Here is a 16,236-nt window from a genome sequence, read left to right on the forward strand (position 1 = left end):
CACGTCAGGGTCTGTGCCGACAGCTCAGAGCCTGGATCCTGCTTCGGATTCTGTGTCTCCCTCTCTCTGCCTCTCCTAGCTTGTGCTCTATGTCTCTCTCTCTCTCAAAAATAAACATTTAAAAATAAATAAAAATCTAGCTGGTGTTTGTTTTAAAAACTATAGAAATATGTTATATTTGGATCATCAATATTCAAGAACAAAGCACTCTAGAATATGACTAAAAAAGACAAGAGTGCTCTAAAATGGTTATTAGTAGGTTAAATAAGTTAAAGTACTGACTGCTTTTTGTGCCAAAAAGCAAGGAATTTAAAAGGATACAGAAGCCAGTTTGAAAAAGCTCTCATTGGCCAAACCAGGGACAATGTTATCACCAAAATAATGACAATAATCATCAAATAAAACAGAATACGTTGAACCCACTCCCAAAAAAGAAAGAAAACATTGAGCCCATTTTACTAAGTACACTGAAAGTCTGATGAAGAATGGGATACACACGTAGTTTCAAAGAACCTCCCTACAAAAATACTTATCCATTACAAAGAAAAAAGGAGTAATTTCAAATGGAAAAGTTTGGCAGACACCAGCTTCCCTCTTCATCAAGAGATCGAAGTAAATAAATATCATTAGCCTTCAAGCTGACTTCTTGTGTCTTTCCATTTTCTTTGCTTTTTGGCACAATAAAGCAGTTGGTAGTTTAACTTAACAAATCAAATAGCAGTTATCTCCAGGTGGCTGGAATACAAGTGATTTCTTTTCTAATATGCATTCTTTTAATCTTACAATCCCTCTACAATGAAAATGCATTACTTTTAAAATAGTTGGGAGAATCAAAATCTTAAGCACATGGCATATATGCTGAAACCTGGAAAATTCTCTTCACCACAGCCTCCCAATATTTCTTAACCTTAATACCAGAATGAATTCAATTCTCAACTCCTCCACAAAGTAGCACTTTCTTACCACTTCAGATTACAATGATTCTTTTTACAGTCCAGAGTTACTGCCTTAAACTGTTCCCAACCATTTCAGTCTCAGGATTCTTTTACTGAGTACCTCAAAGAGCTTTTAATTATGTGGATTATATCCATTAATAATTACATATTAGAAATTGAATATTAAAAAATTGTTTAAACTTTTTTAAAAAAAAGTAATCTCTATGACCAAAATGCGGCTCAAACTCACGACTCCGAGATCAAGTCACATACTCTACCGACTGAGTCAGCAAGGGGCCCACACTATAAAATTTTTAAATTTGTTTACCTGAAATAACAATAATAAACCCACTACATGTTAACAAAACATTTGTTAACATAACATTTTATGAAAATGAACTCTCTTCCAAAAAAAAAAATGTAATGATAAGAGTGACATTGTTTTACATTTTTGCAAATCTCTTTAATGCCTGGCTTTATAGACGGCAGATGCTCATATCTGCTTCATACATGTATATCAACCTTCACCCAGATAGGCAGTTGGAAAAGAAATATTCTTTTTTTTTTTTTAATTTTTTTTACATTTATTTATTTTTGAGAAACAGAGTGAGACAAAGCATGAGCGGGGGAGGGGCAGAGAGAGAAGGAGACACAGAATCTGAAGCAGGCTCCAGGCTCTAAGCGGTCAGCACAGAGCCTGACGCGGGGCTCGAACCCACAAACTGTGAGATCATGACCTGAGCCGAAGTCAGATGCTCAACCAAGTGAGCCACCCAGGCACCCCAAGAAATATTCTTTTTTGATACTGCACCAAAATTTAACAAGTGGTAGTTTCTTAAAAGTTAGCTGCAATATGGAATCTGAACCGTATGAATGACGTTTTCATACTCTATTACATGAAAATCCATTGGTCCATCTTGAACTTTGAATGGATCTTTCACCCATGCATACTTTTATATCATGCATTGGTCTTTTGGAAAATACGAATTTACTGAATCATGCTGCTCTTCTAAATGTTCACATGTTTTACTATACAATAGGTTTTAATTTTTTTTAATGTTTATTTATTTTTGAGACAGAGAGACAGAGCACTAGTGGGAGAGGGGCAGAGAGAGAGGGAAACACAGAATCCAAAGTAGGCTCCAGGCTCTGAGCTGTCAGCACAGAGCCCTATGTGGGGCTCGAACTCACAAACCGTTCAGATCATGACCTGAGCCAAAGTCAGACGCTTAACCCGACTGAGCCACCAGGGCACCCCTATACAACAGATTTTAAAGACACATTTGTTAATACCTCATCTCATCAGGAAAATCTTTAAGAAAGCTATGAAGCTTGCAGTGGAGGATACAAGTTCACTAAATTTCTAATTTTTGCTTGAAAACTCAAATGTAATCATTGGCACTGCCTTCAGACAAGGCAGCTAGCTTATTTTTTTTTCTAATGACAGACTCATTTTATAATTTTCAAGAACACATCTGCCAAATACTCAAGTCTGAATAACCAGTTTTAGTTTTTCAAGGCTAATTCAGCTCAAAATTCAAATGATTGCACAAGTGCTTTTCCTCAAGACAACCACCATCATACTTTGATATGCAACAAAAGTGTTTTGTGTGTGTACTTCCAATTTGTCACACAAAATATTAAAAGTTATGTGTACTTGAGGTGCCTGGCTGGCTCAGTTGGTAGAGCATGTGACTCTTGATCTCAGGGTCATGAGTGCAAGCCCGACACTGGATGTAGAGTTACTTAAAATAAAATTAAATTAAAAAAAAAAAGATATTTGCTTTAAAAAAAGTCATGTGTACTCAAGGGTTGAAATTTAATAACATAATTTTTATTAATGCATGAAAGATATTAAGTGAAGTTGCTTTTAAAAAAAAAACTGTGAGTCATTGTATTTGGGTGATGGGTTCATGGAGTCTTAATATGTTTGTATGTTTGACTTGAAATTATCTTTTGGTTTGGGGTTAGGAAAAAATAGGATAGCGATTCGGTACTCTGAAATACATTTTCCCACAGTTAATTGTTACTAATATTTACATTCAAAGTCTGCATGTTTGTCTTTTATGTCTGCTTTCCATATTAATTTTAATTGTAATTCACTAAAACCTAACAGTTTAAGCATGAAAACATTGTTACTTAAGATCTTTGATTTTGTAAGTTTCTGAAATAGCTAAAACTAAATAAAATATTGAAAAGTCAATCAAGATATTAATAATTAGTAGAAGCTATCTATACACGGTGCTTAGCACTTTACATATTATTTCATTAAAACTCCACAACCAGAAAAAAATTGGATATGGTCACATAGCCAACAAGGGGAACTACAATTCAAGCATAAGCCATGATTTCAGATCCCATCCTTTTTACCACTGTGTGGCAGCTTCTATGCTGCCATTCATAGAACACCTTTATTTCAGTTTTACAGATAAGTTGTTCATATTGATCCTTACTCCCATATTCTTCTATTTGGTATTTGTTTGTAAAGCTTGAAGATAAATTCCACAGTGATAATACCCACAAATTACTTGTTAGATTCATATGGTGAAAGCCTGGAAGAGTAACTAAGGGACTAATTAAAAAGCATGCCATTCCTCTCCAAGGAATTATTTGGTGGTAGCTCTTCTTTCATGAAATTTTTGAATTCCTTTTGTTTCCAGTTAGCATATCATTTATGGGAGCACACTTGCCAGTAATTTTTCTTTTCCTTCAACAATCAGTTTAAACAATGCCTGGTTTGTGGGGTGCCTGGGTGGTTCAGTCAGTTAAGTGACCAACTTGGGCTCAGGTCATGATCTCATGGTTCGTGAGTTCGAGTCTCACGTCGGAGATTGGAGCCTGCTTTGGATTCTGTGTCTCTCCCTCTTTCCACCCTCTGCGCTTGCGCTCTCTCTCTAAGTAGATAAATGTTAAAAAAAAATTACAGGGTGCCTGGGTTGCTCATTTGGTTAAGTGTCAAACTTCAGCTCAGGTCATGATCTTGCGGTTCATGGGTTCCAGCTCCATGTTGGGCTCCGTGCTGACAGCTCAGAGCCTGGAGCCTGTTCCAGATTCTGTCTCCCTCTCTCTCTGCCCCTCTCCCACTCTCTCTCTTTCTCTCTCAAAAATAAGTGAACATTAAAAAAAAAGTAAAAAAAAAAAAATGTGACTTCAGCTCAGGTCATGATCTCACAGTTCGTGAGTTTGAGCCCCACATCAAGCTCTCTGTTGTCAGCACGGAGCCCACCTCCAGATCCTCTATCTCCCTCTCTCTCTCACTCTCTCTCCCTTTAAAAAAAGAATAAACATTAAAAATAAAGGAAATAGCATTCTGCAGTTGCACCCTGAAACATGTTTCACATCAGGATATCAATTCTTTCTCTTCACCTCTTGTTCCCTCATTCCCTTGTTCCTATTTCCAGGGAATCTCCCTCACCTTTCAATGAGGTGTTTTTTTGTTTTGTTTTTGTTTTTTGAAGTTTATTTTTTTAGTAATCTACACCCAACATGGGGCTTGAACTCACAACCCCGAGATCAAGAGTCGTATGTTTTACCTAAGCCAGCCAGGTGTCCTTTCAACAAGAACTTCTTTCTCACTCATTTACTCAACTGGCTCACTCATTCCTACTGATGCCTTATTAATAATGGAGTCATTTATCATTTACTTAATAGTACTTTCCTGTTTAACAAAGCAAACTAAAATATACTTATTATTGGCAATGGCTGAATGATCTGAATACAATACTAAATTTTCTATAATGATATTTTTTATATTTAATTTTTCTAAATCTGAATACAATTTAAGATATATATATTATATATATCTTAAAAATTTAAGATATTTATCTATTATATATATCTTAAGATATATATCTTACATATATATCTTAAATTGTATTCAGATTTAGAAAAATTAAATATAAAAAATATCATTATAGAAAAATTATTGGTTACTGGTTGGCTCAGTCGGTTGAGCATCCGACTTCGGCTCAAGTCATGATCTCGAGGTCCGTGAGCTCAAGCCCCGAGAAGGACTCTATGCTGACAGCCTTGAGCCTGCTTCAGATTCAGTGTCTCCCTCTCTCTCTGCCCCTCCCCCATTCACACTCTCTCTCTCTCTCTCTCTCTCTTTCAGAAATAAACATTAAAAATGTTTAAATAAAAAAAGGAAAATTATTGAAATTATGACGAGATACACAACAAAAACCACTTATAATTAAAGAGAGCATACATGTGGTAGTTAGTTGGCAAATGCTGCCTATCAATATACAATTTGAATATCAATATACAGATTTGAATATCTTATGCTTTTGTGCTATTGCTGTGTTTAATTTTTCTTATACCTGTAAATACATATTTCACTAGTTTTTTTTGTACACTAGTTTTGTATCCTTGAGATACAGAAACAGTTCTGCAGTGTTCCAGGGAACCCCTATTGAGAAATGCTCTTAGTATATGCCATCTCTAGTCCTTACAAGCTCTTTATGCTCTTATGTAAGTCATATATATACTGTTTCCAAGGTGAACTGTAAATGTTGAATGAACAAATGAATTTAGAAATGGAGAAGGAACTTACTTTGTTGTTTGATTTACTGAATAATTTCATTTTTTTAAATGTTTATTTATTTTTGATAGAGAGAGAGATACAGTGTGATGGGGGGGGGGGGGTGGTACAGGGAGAGAGAGAAGGAGACACGGAATCCAAGCTGTCAGCACAGAGCCCAACGCAGGGCTCAAACTCATGAACCATGATATAACCTGAACCGAAGTTGGAGGCTTAACAGACTGAGCCACCTAAGTGCCCCCTGAAGTGAGACTCTTAACCAACTAAGCCACCCAGGCACGACCAGAATGCTATTTCCAACGACACTTTTGAGACTCAAATCCATGCTTCAATTTCTTCCTTGAACAACCAATTAAAGTTTAGGACCCAGCAGCAGCCAGTGCCCAAGGGCAAACTAATCACTTGCCAAATCATTCTGTGGCAGGATACCCAGATAGTGACAGTACTCTGCCTCAAGATCAAGGGTAAAAGATTAGGAAGGTGGAGATTTGATGGGTTGGTCATTTTTTTTTTTTAATTATCTGGCCATTGAACCATAATAAATAGACTTTTTAAAACGGGCTGTTGCTTAATTCAGTTGACTCACAGAGATAGATTAAGGAGTATTAAAGCAAGTTATCTCCCTACTTTCCTACAATCGTATCTCTATCCAACTCAGTCGGCATCTGAAATAAATGTAAATACCTTATGATTCAGAAAACATGTATTTAAAGGATATACTTCAAAATGTTAACAGAGATTCTGTTTGATAGTAAAGTCTGAGGAATTATTTTTTCTTTTTTCATTTCTAAATTTTCCAAATTTTCTACAATGAACGAGTTACTTATGCAATTGCAAAGAGCATTAATAAAATTCATATTTTTATGGAGAAATTAAGAAAATGAACTTTGAGAGTATTTCTTGCTCTCCATTTAATCCGAAGGGTGTATCTTTGATCTTATTGGTTTTTCATCAATACATTGTAGTTACAAAAGGTGTTCTTTGGTCAAAAATTTAGTAAACACATGGGAGGGATCTAGCATGCAGTAGATAATTAGCAAACAATAAGCTATTATTTTGATTGTGTTAAAATCTGTACTAGAAGTGAGAGACAGAAGCACTAATAAAATCTGAAACCTGCCCTTGAAGAACTCAGTCTAGAAAAGAAACCAGATGTATTAACATATCCTATTACAATATAATGTAATACAATGTATGCTTTAAAGAGGCAAGAATAAAATAAGCCTATAGCATTTAATTTTTGAAACCTTAATTTCCTCTTTCAAGGACAATCAATCTTAGTAAAAGGCAGTATGTTCACTAAAACTTTGAAAACATAAGTATAGGGTGAGTTTATTCCTTCCCAATCAACTCAGTTACTGCAAAATACATATGTGGATCTCTTGTATCCGTATTGGTATTTCTAAACAATTTCACAGTTTTCAAAGTGCATTTTATTTATTTTTAATTTTTTTTAAGTTTATTTATTATATCTTTTGAGAGAGAGACAGAGACAGAAAGAGACAGTATGAGCGCGCAGGGCCAGGGGCGGGTTAGAGAGACAGGGGGAGAGAGGATCCCAAGCAGGCTCTGCATCATCAGCACAGTGTCTGATGCAGAACTCGAACTCACCAACCATGAGATCGTGACCTGAGCCGAAATCAAGAGCTGGCAGCTTAACCAAATGAGCCACCCAGGTGCCCCAAGTACATTTTATATACCTAATCCTCCTAACAACCTAAAGACAAGCAAAGCAAACGGTCCCCATTTGTAAATAAGGAAACTAAGTCTTCTTCCCAAAGCTAACTAGTGGTATAAATTCAGAATCTGACCCAGGTGATAATGCTTTTACAGCAAACAACATAGAACACATTAAGGGTTTCAAGGTATGGCAATCACGGTGTATATACTTTGTACACATATTTTGATCAATGTTTTTATTTAACTTTGAGAGAGAGAACGAGTGGGGAGGGACAGGGAGAGAGGGACAGGGAAGGAGGGAGGGAGGGAGAGAGAGAGAGAGAGAGAGAGAGAGAGAGAGAGAGAGAATCCCAAGCAGGCTCCAAACCGTAAGTGCAGAGCCCGATGCGGGGCTGGAACTAACTAACCATGAGATTATGACCCGAGCTGAAACCAATAGTTGGATGCTTAACTGACTGAGCCACCCAGGTGCCCCTTGATCAATGTTTCAATCTTAGAATGGTCATACATCTAGTTTACATGAAATATCAGGTATTTGAAGTTAGGGTAAGAGAGAATTAGCCCAAATGTTAGTAATACACACAAGGAGACTAGTGATAGCTATTAGCAGTGTCCAAGACAAAATTTCAGAGTAAGCAAGGAGAGGACTCCTTCCTCGTCTATTATTTTCCAGAAATTTAGTATCTTGAGTTACAAAGTATTTTTTAGTAAATATCTCCTCTATTCACTCTAGATTCAATTGTATTACTTGGTGCACATACTCAACAAAAGCACTAACAACACAGGAACTTACCACATTGCGTTAGAACCGTCATATAAGCAAACAGATTAAAGTCTGCAGATATTTAACAAGATTCTCATGACAGTTTCAGCTATATGTCTTTGAATATACAAATACTGATGCCATATTTACATATAATGAATGGAAAATTCTATATAAAGGGTGAAATTTAAAAAACTGAAATGACTTAATATCTAGAGAAAAATATTTTTAAAGTATTTCCAACAGTAAATGAGCATTGGAAATCCAGCTTATCCTGGTTTTGATACTGGTTTTGCTCATCTAGCACATTTTAACCTCAATAGAGTACTGATTTTTTTCACCTGTAGAATGTCACAAAAATTCAAAGATTAACATGTATTCTAAAATAAAATTTAGACCATCCATAATGACAGTTTAGATAGCTTTTTAGAGGATCTAGTTTTGTTTTTGGTTTGGGTTTTTAGTAAGCACAGTTTCCTTTTTTTTTTTTTTAAATCAGTAAACATGGTGTACCTGGCTGGCTCAGTCAGAAGAGGGTGCAACTCTTGATCTTGTTGTCATGAGTTCAGGTCCCACACTGGGTGTAGAAATTACATACATACATACATACATACATACATACATACACAAACTTAAAAGAGAACAAGCAACTATTTTAAAAAATTATATCAGTAAACACAACTGTAGTATGTGTACTGCCTATCTCCAAAATAAAAGGACTACTACCATTGAAAATTGCTTCTACGGCAACAATTTAAACACTAAAAGCTGGTTTGGGGTTTTAATGAGTGAAGGTACATTAGTGGTCATGTCATCCTATAGTTTAACTATGTATCTAATTAAAACACAGATAAACCAAATAAGCAATAACATGGCATTTTGCTGGTGAGCGCTTAAAACCTCTGATGCTTTTCATGAGTAAGGAGACTAGCATAACTGTTGAAATCATTCTTTAGAACTGTTTTTAACATAAAATTGTACAGATTATACAGAAGAATGGTAATGTATTTCTGTGATATTTAAAACTGTATTCCTGGCCAATTCTTGTTAAAAAAGGTGTTATGATACTACATCAAGTTTTAGACTGTAAACTCCTAGAATTTACCATTTCAAGTTATTAGACTGTAAATTCCAAGCAGTTTTAACCTAGTTTAACATTCAGCTCTTAACAGTTAAAATTAATTGACTTAATCCAATTTCACAACATTTTACACATCATGCTTGAAATGAAATAAAGACACATTATTCTACAATAACGAAGAAGCAAAGATTTGGCCTGCTGTTTGGTAAACTACAGGGTGGACTATCTAGGCTCCTTTGTAAGATACTTTTCCAAGAAACAACTTCTTTTTCTTTAAACAAATACAGTCCTATCATAAACGACATTATCTTTTCGTCTTTAGGAAATCCAGGTGTCATTGCTGAGGTGCAGGGTGGGGCTAAAAAAAAAAAAAACAAAAACAAAAAAACCCAAAACTGGTGGAAGGCTTGCAGCCTTGGGAACCAGGATGCTCCAGTTTCTGTCCCAGTCCAGCCCAAGCTCGAATTGTGACCTTGGGAAGTGTCCCCAGGTCAGTGACTCGGTTTCCCTCTTTTCTTAATTATCAGTGCTCTGAGACGGGGGTAGGGGTGGGACCAGCCCCAAGGACTGCAGACAACTGGCTGCAGCATGGTCCAGGTTCACGCAGTTCCTCAAACCTTGAAGCATGTCGCCCCGGATCTCCCTACAAGCTCAGCCACTGGTTCCGCTCAGAGCAGTCCATTCAGGTGCCCCAGCTGGGTACCCCTGGCTCTGCCCGGCGCTCCCCCCACCCTCCTGGTGCCTCGCTGATAGGAAGGGACCTTGCGATCATCCTTCCATCTGCCGAACGCTCCATCTGCCCTTAATTCTCACCCTAGTCCTTCCTCCTTCACAGAATCCCTGACACCGCTGCACTCGAGAGATCCCCCACCTTGGTCTAAAGACCCCTTATCTTTCCTCAGAAGACCTCCCCGTCACATCGCCTTCACCTCCAGAAAACCCTCTTTCACACACCCCATTCTTCCTCAAACTCTCACGTATTTCCACCCGCCTGCCTTTTGCGGAGCTCCAAAGGACCCTAAGCTCTAGTGGGGAAAAGAGCCTCCCCCACCTCCGCCATCGGGATCTGGGGACCCCTCTCACCTCCACGGTGAGAGATGTGTTTACTGAGGAATCGCTGCTTCTTTCTCGGGTGCAGCAAGGTCGGGTATTTGAGCAACAAGAATGAGGTCACCAAGTACCCTCCTAGGGTGGAGAGAAGGTAAAAAGCCGCGGTGGACGACATTTCAGCCACCGTGTGGGAAGTCTCCCACCTCCGGGCCCTCTGAACTCCGCTGCGGCGGTCGCAACGGCTGCGGCGGCGGCGGCAGCTGCTCGAGGTCTGCTCGCCCCCAGCCGGTGCCAGCGGTGCAGCGCACTTGGAGGCGCCAGCCCTCCACGCAGGCGCAGCCGGACCCCAGCGCCTGAGCAACAAAGGGGCTGCGGTACGCAGGCGCGCTCCGGCTGCTGGGTAGGAGCCTGCAGGGTCCGGTAGTGAGTATTTGTCACCTAGCTCTGTGGTAGACCCAGAGAACTTCAGAAAAGCTCCAAACTGAGGCGAAAGCTTGGAAACCTGCCAGTGTCTTTGCCATCACTCATGCCGAAAAGGCTAGTCAAAGATAGCCTTCAGGAAGGCCTGACATAATTAGAAAATACGCATCAAAAAAGGAAAGTTTCCAGGACACATCTTAGCCCCTACTCTAGGAAGTGCAAAGAACTGTTAACCAATGGAGGAGTTAAAGCTTGCTAAAATACATAATAAACTCACCTATTTATCTAGCCGAGATAGAGCTTTCCCTATTGTCACACTTACATAAGACGTACTAGTTTATCAGTCAAATATTTGAGGGACAGACTCCTCTCATTTCACTGAATACGCAGTCCCCATGCTTTATACAGGATGGGCAGTCAAGAAATATTTGTTGACTTGAAAGTCTATTCACAATAAGACAATGTTGACAAGGTTATAGGTTATTACTTAAAAGTTTTACAAAGACAGGAAACTCAATTCCAGAAGGCCCAACTAGTTTTCCTCTCACCCATACTTCCAGGTTTATATAAGGAAAATGTGGGACAAAGGTCTGTGGCCTCATGCCGGAGGGCAGTGAAGGTCAAGTTGATCACAGTCTTAGAGTCAATCCTGGGTGGGGTCTAGTTGGCTCAGAACTGTAGCTGAAAAAAAGATTTCTGCATCAGTTTACCACCACACTAGTCTATTCCTTTTTTTTTTTTTTAACTTTTTAAAATACTTATTTTTGAGAGAGAGAGTGAGACAGGGTGAGCTGGGGAGAGCCAGAGAGGGAGACACAGAATCGGAAGCAGTCTCCAGGCTCTGAGCTGTAAGCACAGAGCCTGTGGAGGGGCTCGAACCACGAACCTTGAGAACATGACCTGAGCCGAAGTCAGAGGCTTAACCGACTGAGCCACCTAGGTGCCCCTATTTCTTGATGTAATATCAAAATATCTTGAGACGTGATAAAGCCTTTATGGAAAAAAAAGAACTAAGTATAAAAATTTCCAAATATAACCACACTTTTTAAGTTAAAACATTTTAGGGGTGCCTGGGTTGAGCTCAGTTGGTTGAGCTTCTGACTCCTGGCTTCGGCTCAGGTCATGATCTTGGGGTTTCATGGGTTTGGGCCACGCATACGGCTCCGCACTGACAGTATGGAGCCTGCTTAGGATTCTCTGTCTCCCTCTCTTTCTGCCCCTCCTTTCCCACTATACATATAATTAAAACACTTTAAGGAAATTCATGAGTTGAAAAATACTGCCTTGTTAAGAATTAAGGGGAGTACTTAGGGCTGCCAAATTCTATCCTACAGAGAATATACACTGGTTGCATATATATATTTGCATAATCTCACCTGAAAGCAACTTTTCTCTAAATTCGATTATTACTATTTTTGATGACTATAGACCCATGTATATGATAAATATTTCCTGGAAAAAATATGTAACTAAGAATATTTAACCTTCAAGTATAGAGTTACCTATGGCTTAGTAGCTAGAGCTCTGGACTTAAAACCCATATACATAGCTATACCATTTGCAAGCTGAGTGACTTTGGGCATAGCTGACTGACTTTGGGCATATTATTTAGTTTAAGCCTCAGTTTCTACATCTGTAAAATGAGGATAGTAGTATCTAACTTCACAGGGGCATTTTGAGGATCTAATGAAGTAAAATGAAAGCATTGAAAGTATCCTGTATATGTAAAGCATTATGTCAGAAGTAAAAATAGTTTTCTCTAAAATATTACCAAAAAATTTAGGAAAAGTACATAGAAATATCAAAATAAGTAGCCAAGCAGGACCACATATACTTCATTGGAGGCCCAAGAAAACTAAAATTAATTAAAGAACAGGCAAGCAATAATAATAGAAAAACCTCTTTTTAAAAAAAAATTGCACCAATATGACCAGAGATGTCTTTCAGGATAAAGGAGTCAAATTTACAAGAGACACCAAAGTTAATAAGACATTATTTAAATCAAGAATGGAAGGGGTGCCTGGATGGCTCAGTTGGTTAAATGTCTGACTCTTGATTTCAACTTGGGATTTTCTCTGTCCCTCTCTCTCTGCCCCTCTCCCTTGCTCTCTCTCTCTCTCACTCACTCAAAATAATTAAATAAACTTAAAAAAAGAATGGAAATTAGTACAATCAGTTGTCATAGGGGAGAAAATGTTAAAAAATAAAGCATATCAGAAATCGTTGACCTGTTTCATCATAAAGAAAAAAACTGATGTCTGTAGAGGTTAAGTAGTTTGCCTAAGACTACACACCTAGTGACTGACGTTATAAAGGTCACCAATCTTAATTCACTTCAAGGGGTTGGTTGGAGAAGATAGTATTGATCTTCTGAAAAATAAAAGATTAATGAATGATTCCTTAGGTTGTCATTTCAATCCCATCTCCAATTGCACTGCCCAAATCATTAGTGCACTAGATAGCAGATGCAATTGCCTAGGAATATATATCACTGGGATCAGAAGGCATTTACCCGAGTTCTGAAGGAACCCATAAATTACGTTGTGATACTATTCAAAATAAGAAAACTGGTGATTAGGTTGGTAGACTGCCGTCAAGATTCCCAGCTATGACAATGGGAATGTGATACTAGGCTAGAACATGGTTCAACTTTCTGTAGGGCAATTTAGCAATATGTATCAAAATGCAAAATGTGTATATCCCTTGCCCCAACAATCCAAGGTCTAACAGTTTATTCTGCAAAGAAAGCTTCACAAGTATTATTAAACAGGGTATGAATGCATCATGATGTTCCATCATTGTTTGTAGGAGCCCTAAGTCAGAAAGACCTAAATATCAAATAATAAAAGACAGACTGTAAATCATTTGGGAAAATGATGCAGCCATTAATGACATACTTTCATTTATTGACAGGAAAAATGGCTGCCACATGTTGTTGAGTGAAAAAAAGTACATTACAAAAGAAGATGTACTCTGCAATTATTTAAAATTGAATACATATTTGCATGTGCATAAATGCATAGAGATGCCTAGAAGGATATTCACTAAAATGTTGCAAGTGGTTGACAGAGTACTAGCAGAGCAACAGAATTTCAAGTAATTTATTCTTACCTTTAAACATTTTTAAAATAAGGGATATAGTGACTGCATACTGGTTTTACAAAAACATCTAAGATATATTCAAAAACGAAACAAAAAATGTTTTAAATGGGATTATAAATTAGGTAGTCTTATTTTTATATTGAGAAAACAGCTAGGATAAAATCAAAGATAAAAATCACTGGAAATTCAAGTACTGTACATATAACTTAGTAGGAAAAAGGGAGTAATAATCAACTGTTGTAACATAGTCCTCTAAGAGTGGAATAAAAAGGAAGCATAGGATATAATTTACACCTTAGAAATTTGTCTTATACCTATTCAAGTAGAAAATGATTTTTAGGGTGCCTGGGTGGCTCAGTTGGTTAAGCTTCCAGCTCTTGATTTTGGCTCAGGTCATGATCTCAGGGTTCATGGGATTGAGCCCTGGGTCAGGCTGATAGCACAGAGTCTGCTTGGGATTCTCTCTCTCCCTCTCTCTCTGTCTCTCTCTCTCTGCCTCTCCCTCATGCTTTCTCTCTCTCAAAATAAATAAACACTAAAATAAGTAAATAAATGAATAAATAAACCACAGAAAGATACAAGAGGAAAGGTACAAATCAAGTCTACAAAACTGCTATACATCATGGTGCTTACTGCAGTGTTTTGCAGGCACTAGGCACTGTTTACCTGATTATAAAAGGTAGGACTAAAACTAACCAAAATTTATTCACCATCTCCAAAACTATTAGAATTATGGTATACCTTTAAAAAGTAAATTCAAGATAAATTATAGTTATTATCAACAATATTTATGTGCCAGAGTGCCTGGGTGGCTCAGTCAGTTGAGTGTCAGACTTCAGTTCAGGTCATGATCTCACCGCTTATGGGTTTGAGCCCCCTGTTCAGGCTCTGTGCAGACAGCTGGGAGCCTGGAGCCTGCTTTGGACCTGTGTCTCCTTCTCTCTCTGCCCCTCCCCCACTCACACTCTGTCTCTCTCTCTCTCTCTCTCAAAAATAAATAAACATTTAAAAAAATTTATGTACGTGCCCCTCTATTACTCCTCACAAATATCCATTGTGATAAATAATAATTATCTTTTTCATTTTAGAGAAAACAATACTCAAGAATTAAGTAAATTGTCGAGGTTTCTTAAGTGGTAGATTTTTTCTTTTTCTTTTTTTTTTTTTTTTGCTTCAATTTACTATAGTACTATTTTATACAGGAGAAAATCTGGAACAAAAGATGGTGTAATATAAAGACTCAGGGCGTCTGGGTGGCTCAGTTGGTTAAGTGTCCAACTTCAGCTCAGGTCATGATCTCGTGGTCCATGGGTTCGAGCCCCGCATCGGGCTCTGTGCTGACAGCTCAGAGCCTGGAGTCTGCTTCGGATTCTGTGTGTCTCTCTCTCTGCTCCTCCCCTGCTCACACTCTGTCTCTCTCTTTCTCTCAAAAATAAATAAACATTAAAAAATTTTAAAGATTCAGTACAGTTTTAGACAGAATCAAGATTCATAGTCTTAAAAGAAACTAAGAAGCTTTGGTGGTATCATGCCAAATGTTTTTCTGACATTAAAAACTCACCCATTCATATGTCTTAAGACCAGAGTCATATATTCAGTTGGAGGAATTGGCAGTTTTCATTCTTATATTTTTTTGAAAAGGAAGAGCACAGCTTTAAAATTAGAGTTCTCAATTTAAATTCTGACTTTGCTACTCCCTAGGTATGTGACCTTGAACAAATTATTTAACCACTTCAACCTTCAATTTCTTGGTCTATAAAATAGGGGTAATATTTATCTTGCAATATTTTGAGGATTAGAGGCAATGTAGACAAAACATGTAGTAATATCCTAACAAGTGGATATTCATAAATAGCTATTATTGTGTGCCATTCAATAAAGAGTAGCTATTTTATTCTTGTAAATCAGGCTTTCCTAGTCCCACTTTTCTAATTTCTTTGTTTTACTTTTTCTTGGAACTTGTTTGCTTTTCAACTAAGATACAGATTTCCTGTTTAAGTAGTACAGAGGAACCTAATTTTAATCCAACATGTGAAGCCATTTTAAAAAATCAGAAGAACATAATACACATGACAGAAAGATTTATCATATTAGTTCTTTAAATAATAAGCACTCCTTGAATAAAATATAATTTACTTCCTAAAATTCTATGCAACTTTTCATAGACACATCACAGGATATCCTGTGAAGTCCCTCCTGACCTAGTGATTCTTTAAAAAAAACAAACAAACACAAAGACGAAACAATTTAGGGGCACCTGGGTGGTTCAGCTGGTTAAGCGTGGGACTTTGGCTCAGGTCATGATCTCTGGTTTGTGGGTTCCAGCCCCACGGCAGGCTCTGTGCTGACAGCTAGGAGCCTGGGGCCTGCTTCAGATTCGTTGTGTGTGTCTCTCTCTCAAAAATAAAATAAACATTAAAAAATTTTTTCAAAAATCAATTTCAGGGCAACTGGGTAGCTCAGTTGTTTAAGTATCTGACTCCAGCTCAGGTCATGATCTTGCCATCTGTGAGTTCAAGCCCCCCTGACACTTGTGTCAGGCTCTGTGCTGAGAGCTCAGAGCCTCGAGCCTGCTTCAGATTCTGTCTCCCTTTCTTCTGCTCCTCCCCCACTCGAGCTTTCTTTCTCTCTCTCAAAAATAAACATTAAAAAAAAATTTTTT

At 37.8% G+C, this 16,236-nt stretch overlaps 1 protein-coding gene across 5 annotated transcripts in view; it reads right to left on the reverse strand.

Annotated features, from left to right (window-relative positions):
• Window positions 1–10,357, reverse strand: part of GDPD1 (glycerophosphodiester phosphodiesterase domain containing 1) — a 49,694-nt gene extending 39,337 nt beyond the window's left edge. For 2 of the 5 annotated variants that reach the window (XR_008294085.1, XM_015088422.3), the window contains exon 1: window positions 10,086–10,353. Coding sequence is in view for 2 of the 5 variants with exons in the window: in XM_015088422.3 (XP_014943908.1) it covers window positions 10,086–10,227 (142 nt within the window). In the remaining 3 variants the exon portion in view is untranslated. Of the gene's footprint in view, window positions 1–8,434; window positions 8,553–10,085 lie in introns of all 5 variants that reach the window. The other 3 variants (XM_053211921.1, XR_008294086.1, XM_053211920.1) reach the window with 3 other exon arrangements.
• Window positions 10,358–16,236: the final 5,879 nt, after the last annotated feature.

This window comes from Acinonyx jubatus, chromosome E1 (genome assembly GCF_027475565.1).
Source record: "Acinonyx jubatus isolate Ajub_Pintada_27869175 chromosome E1, VMU_Ajub_asm_v1.0, whole genome shotgun sequence".
NCBI lineage: Eukaryota > Metazoa > Chordata > Mammalia > Carnivora > Felidae > Acinonyx > Acinonyx jubatus.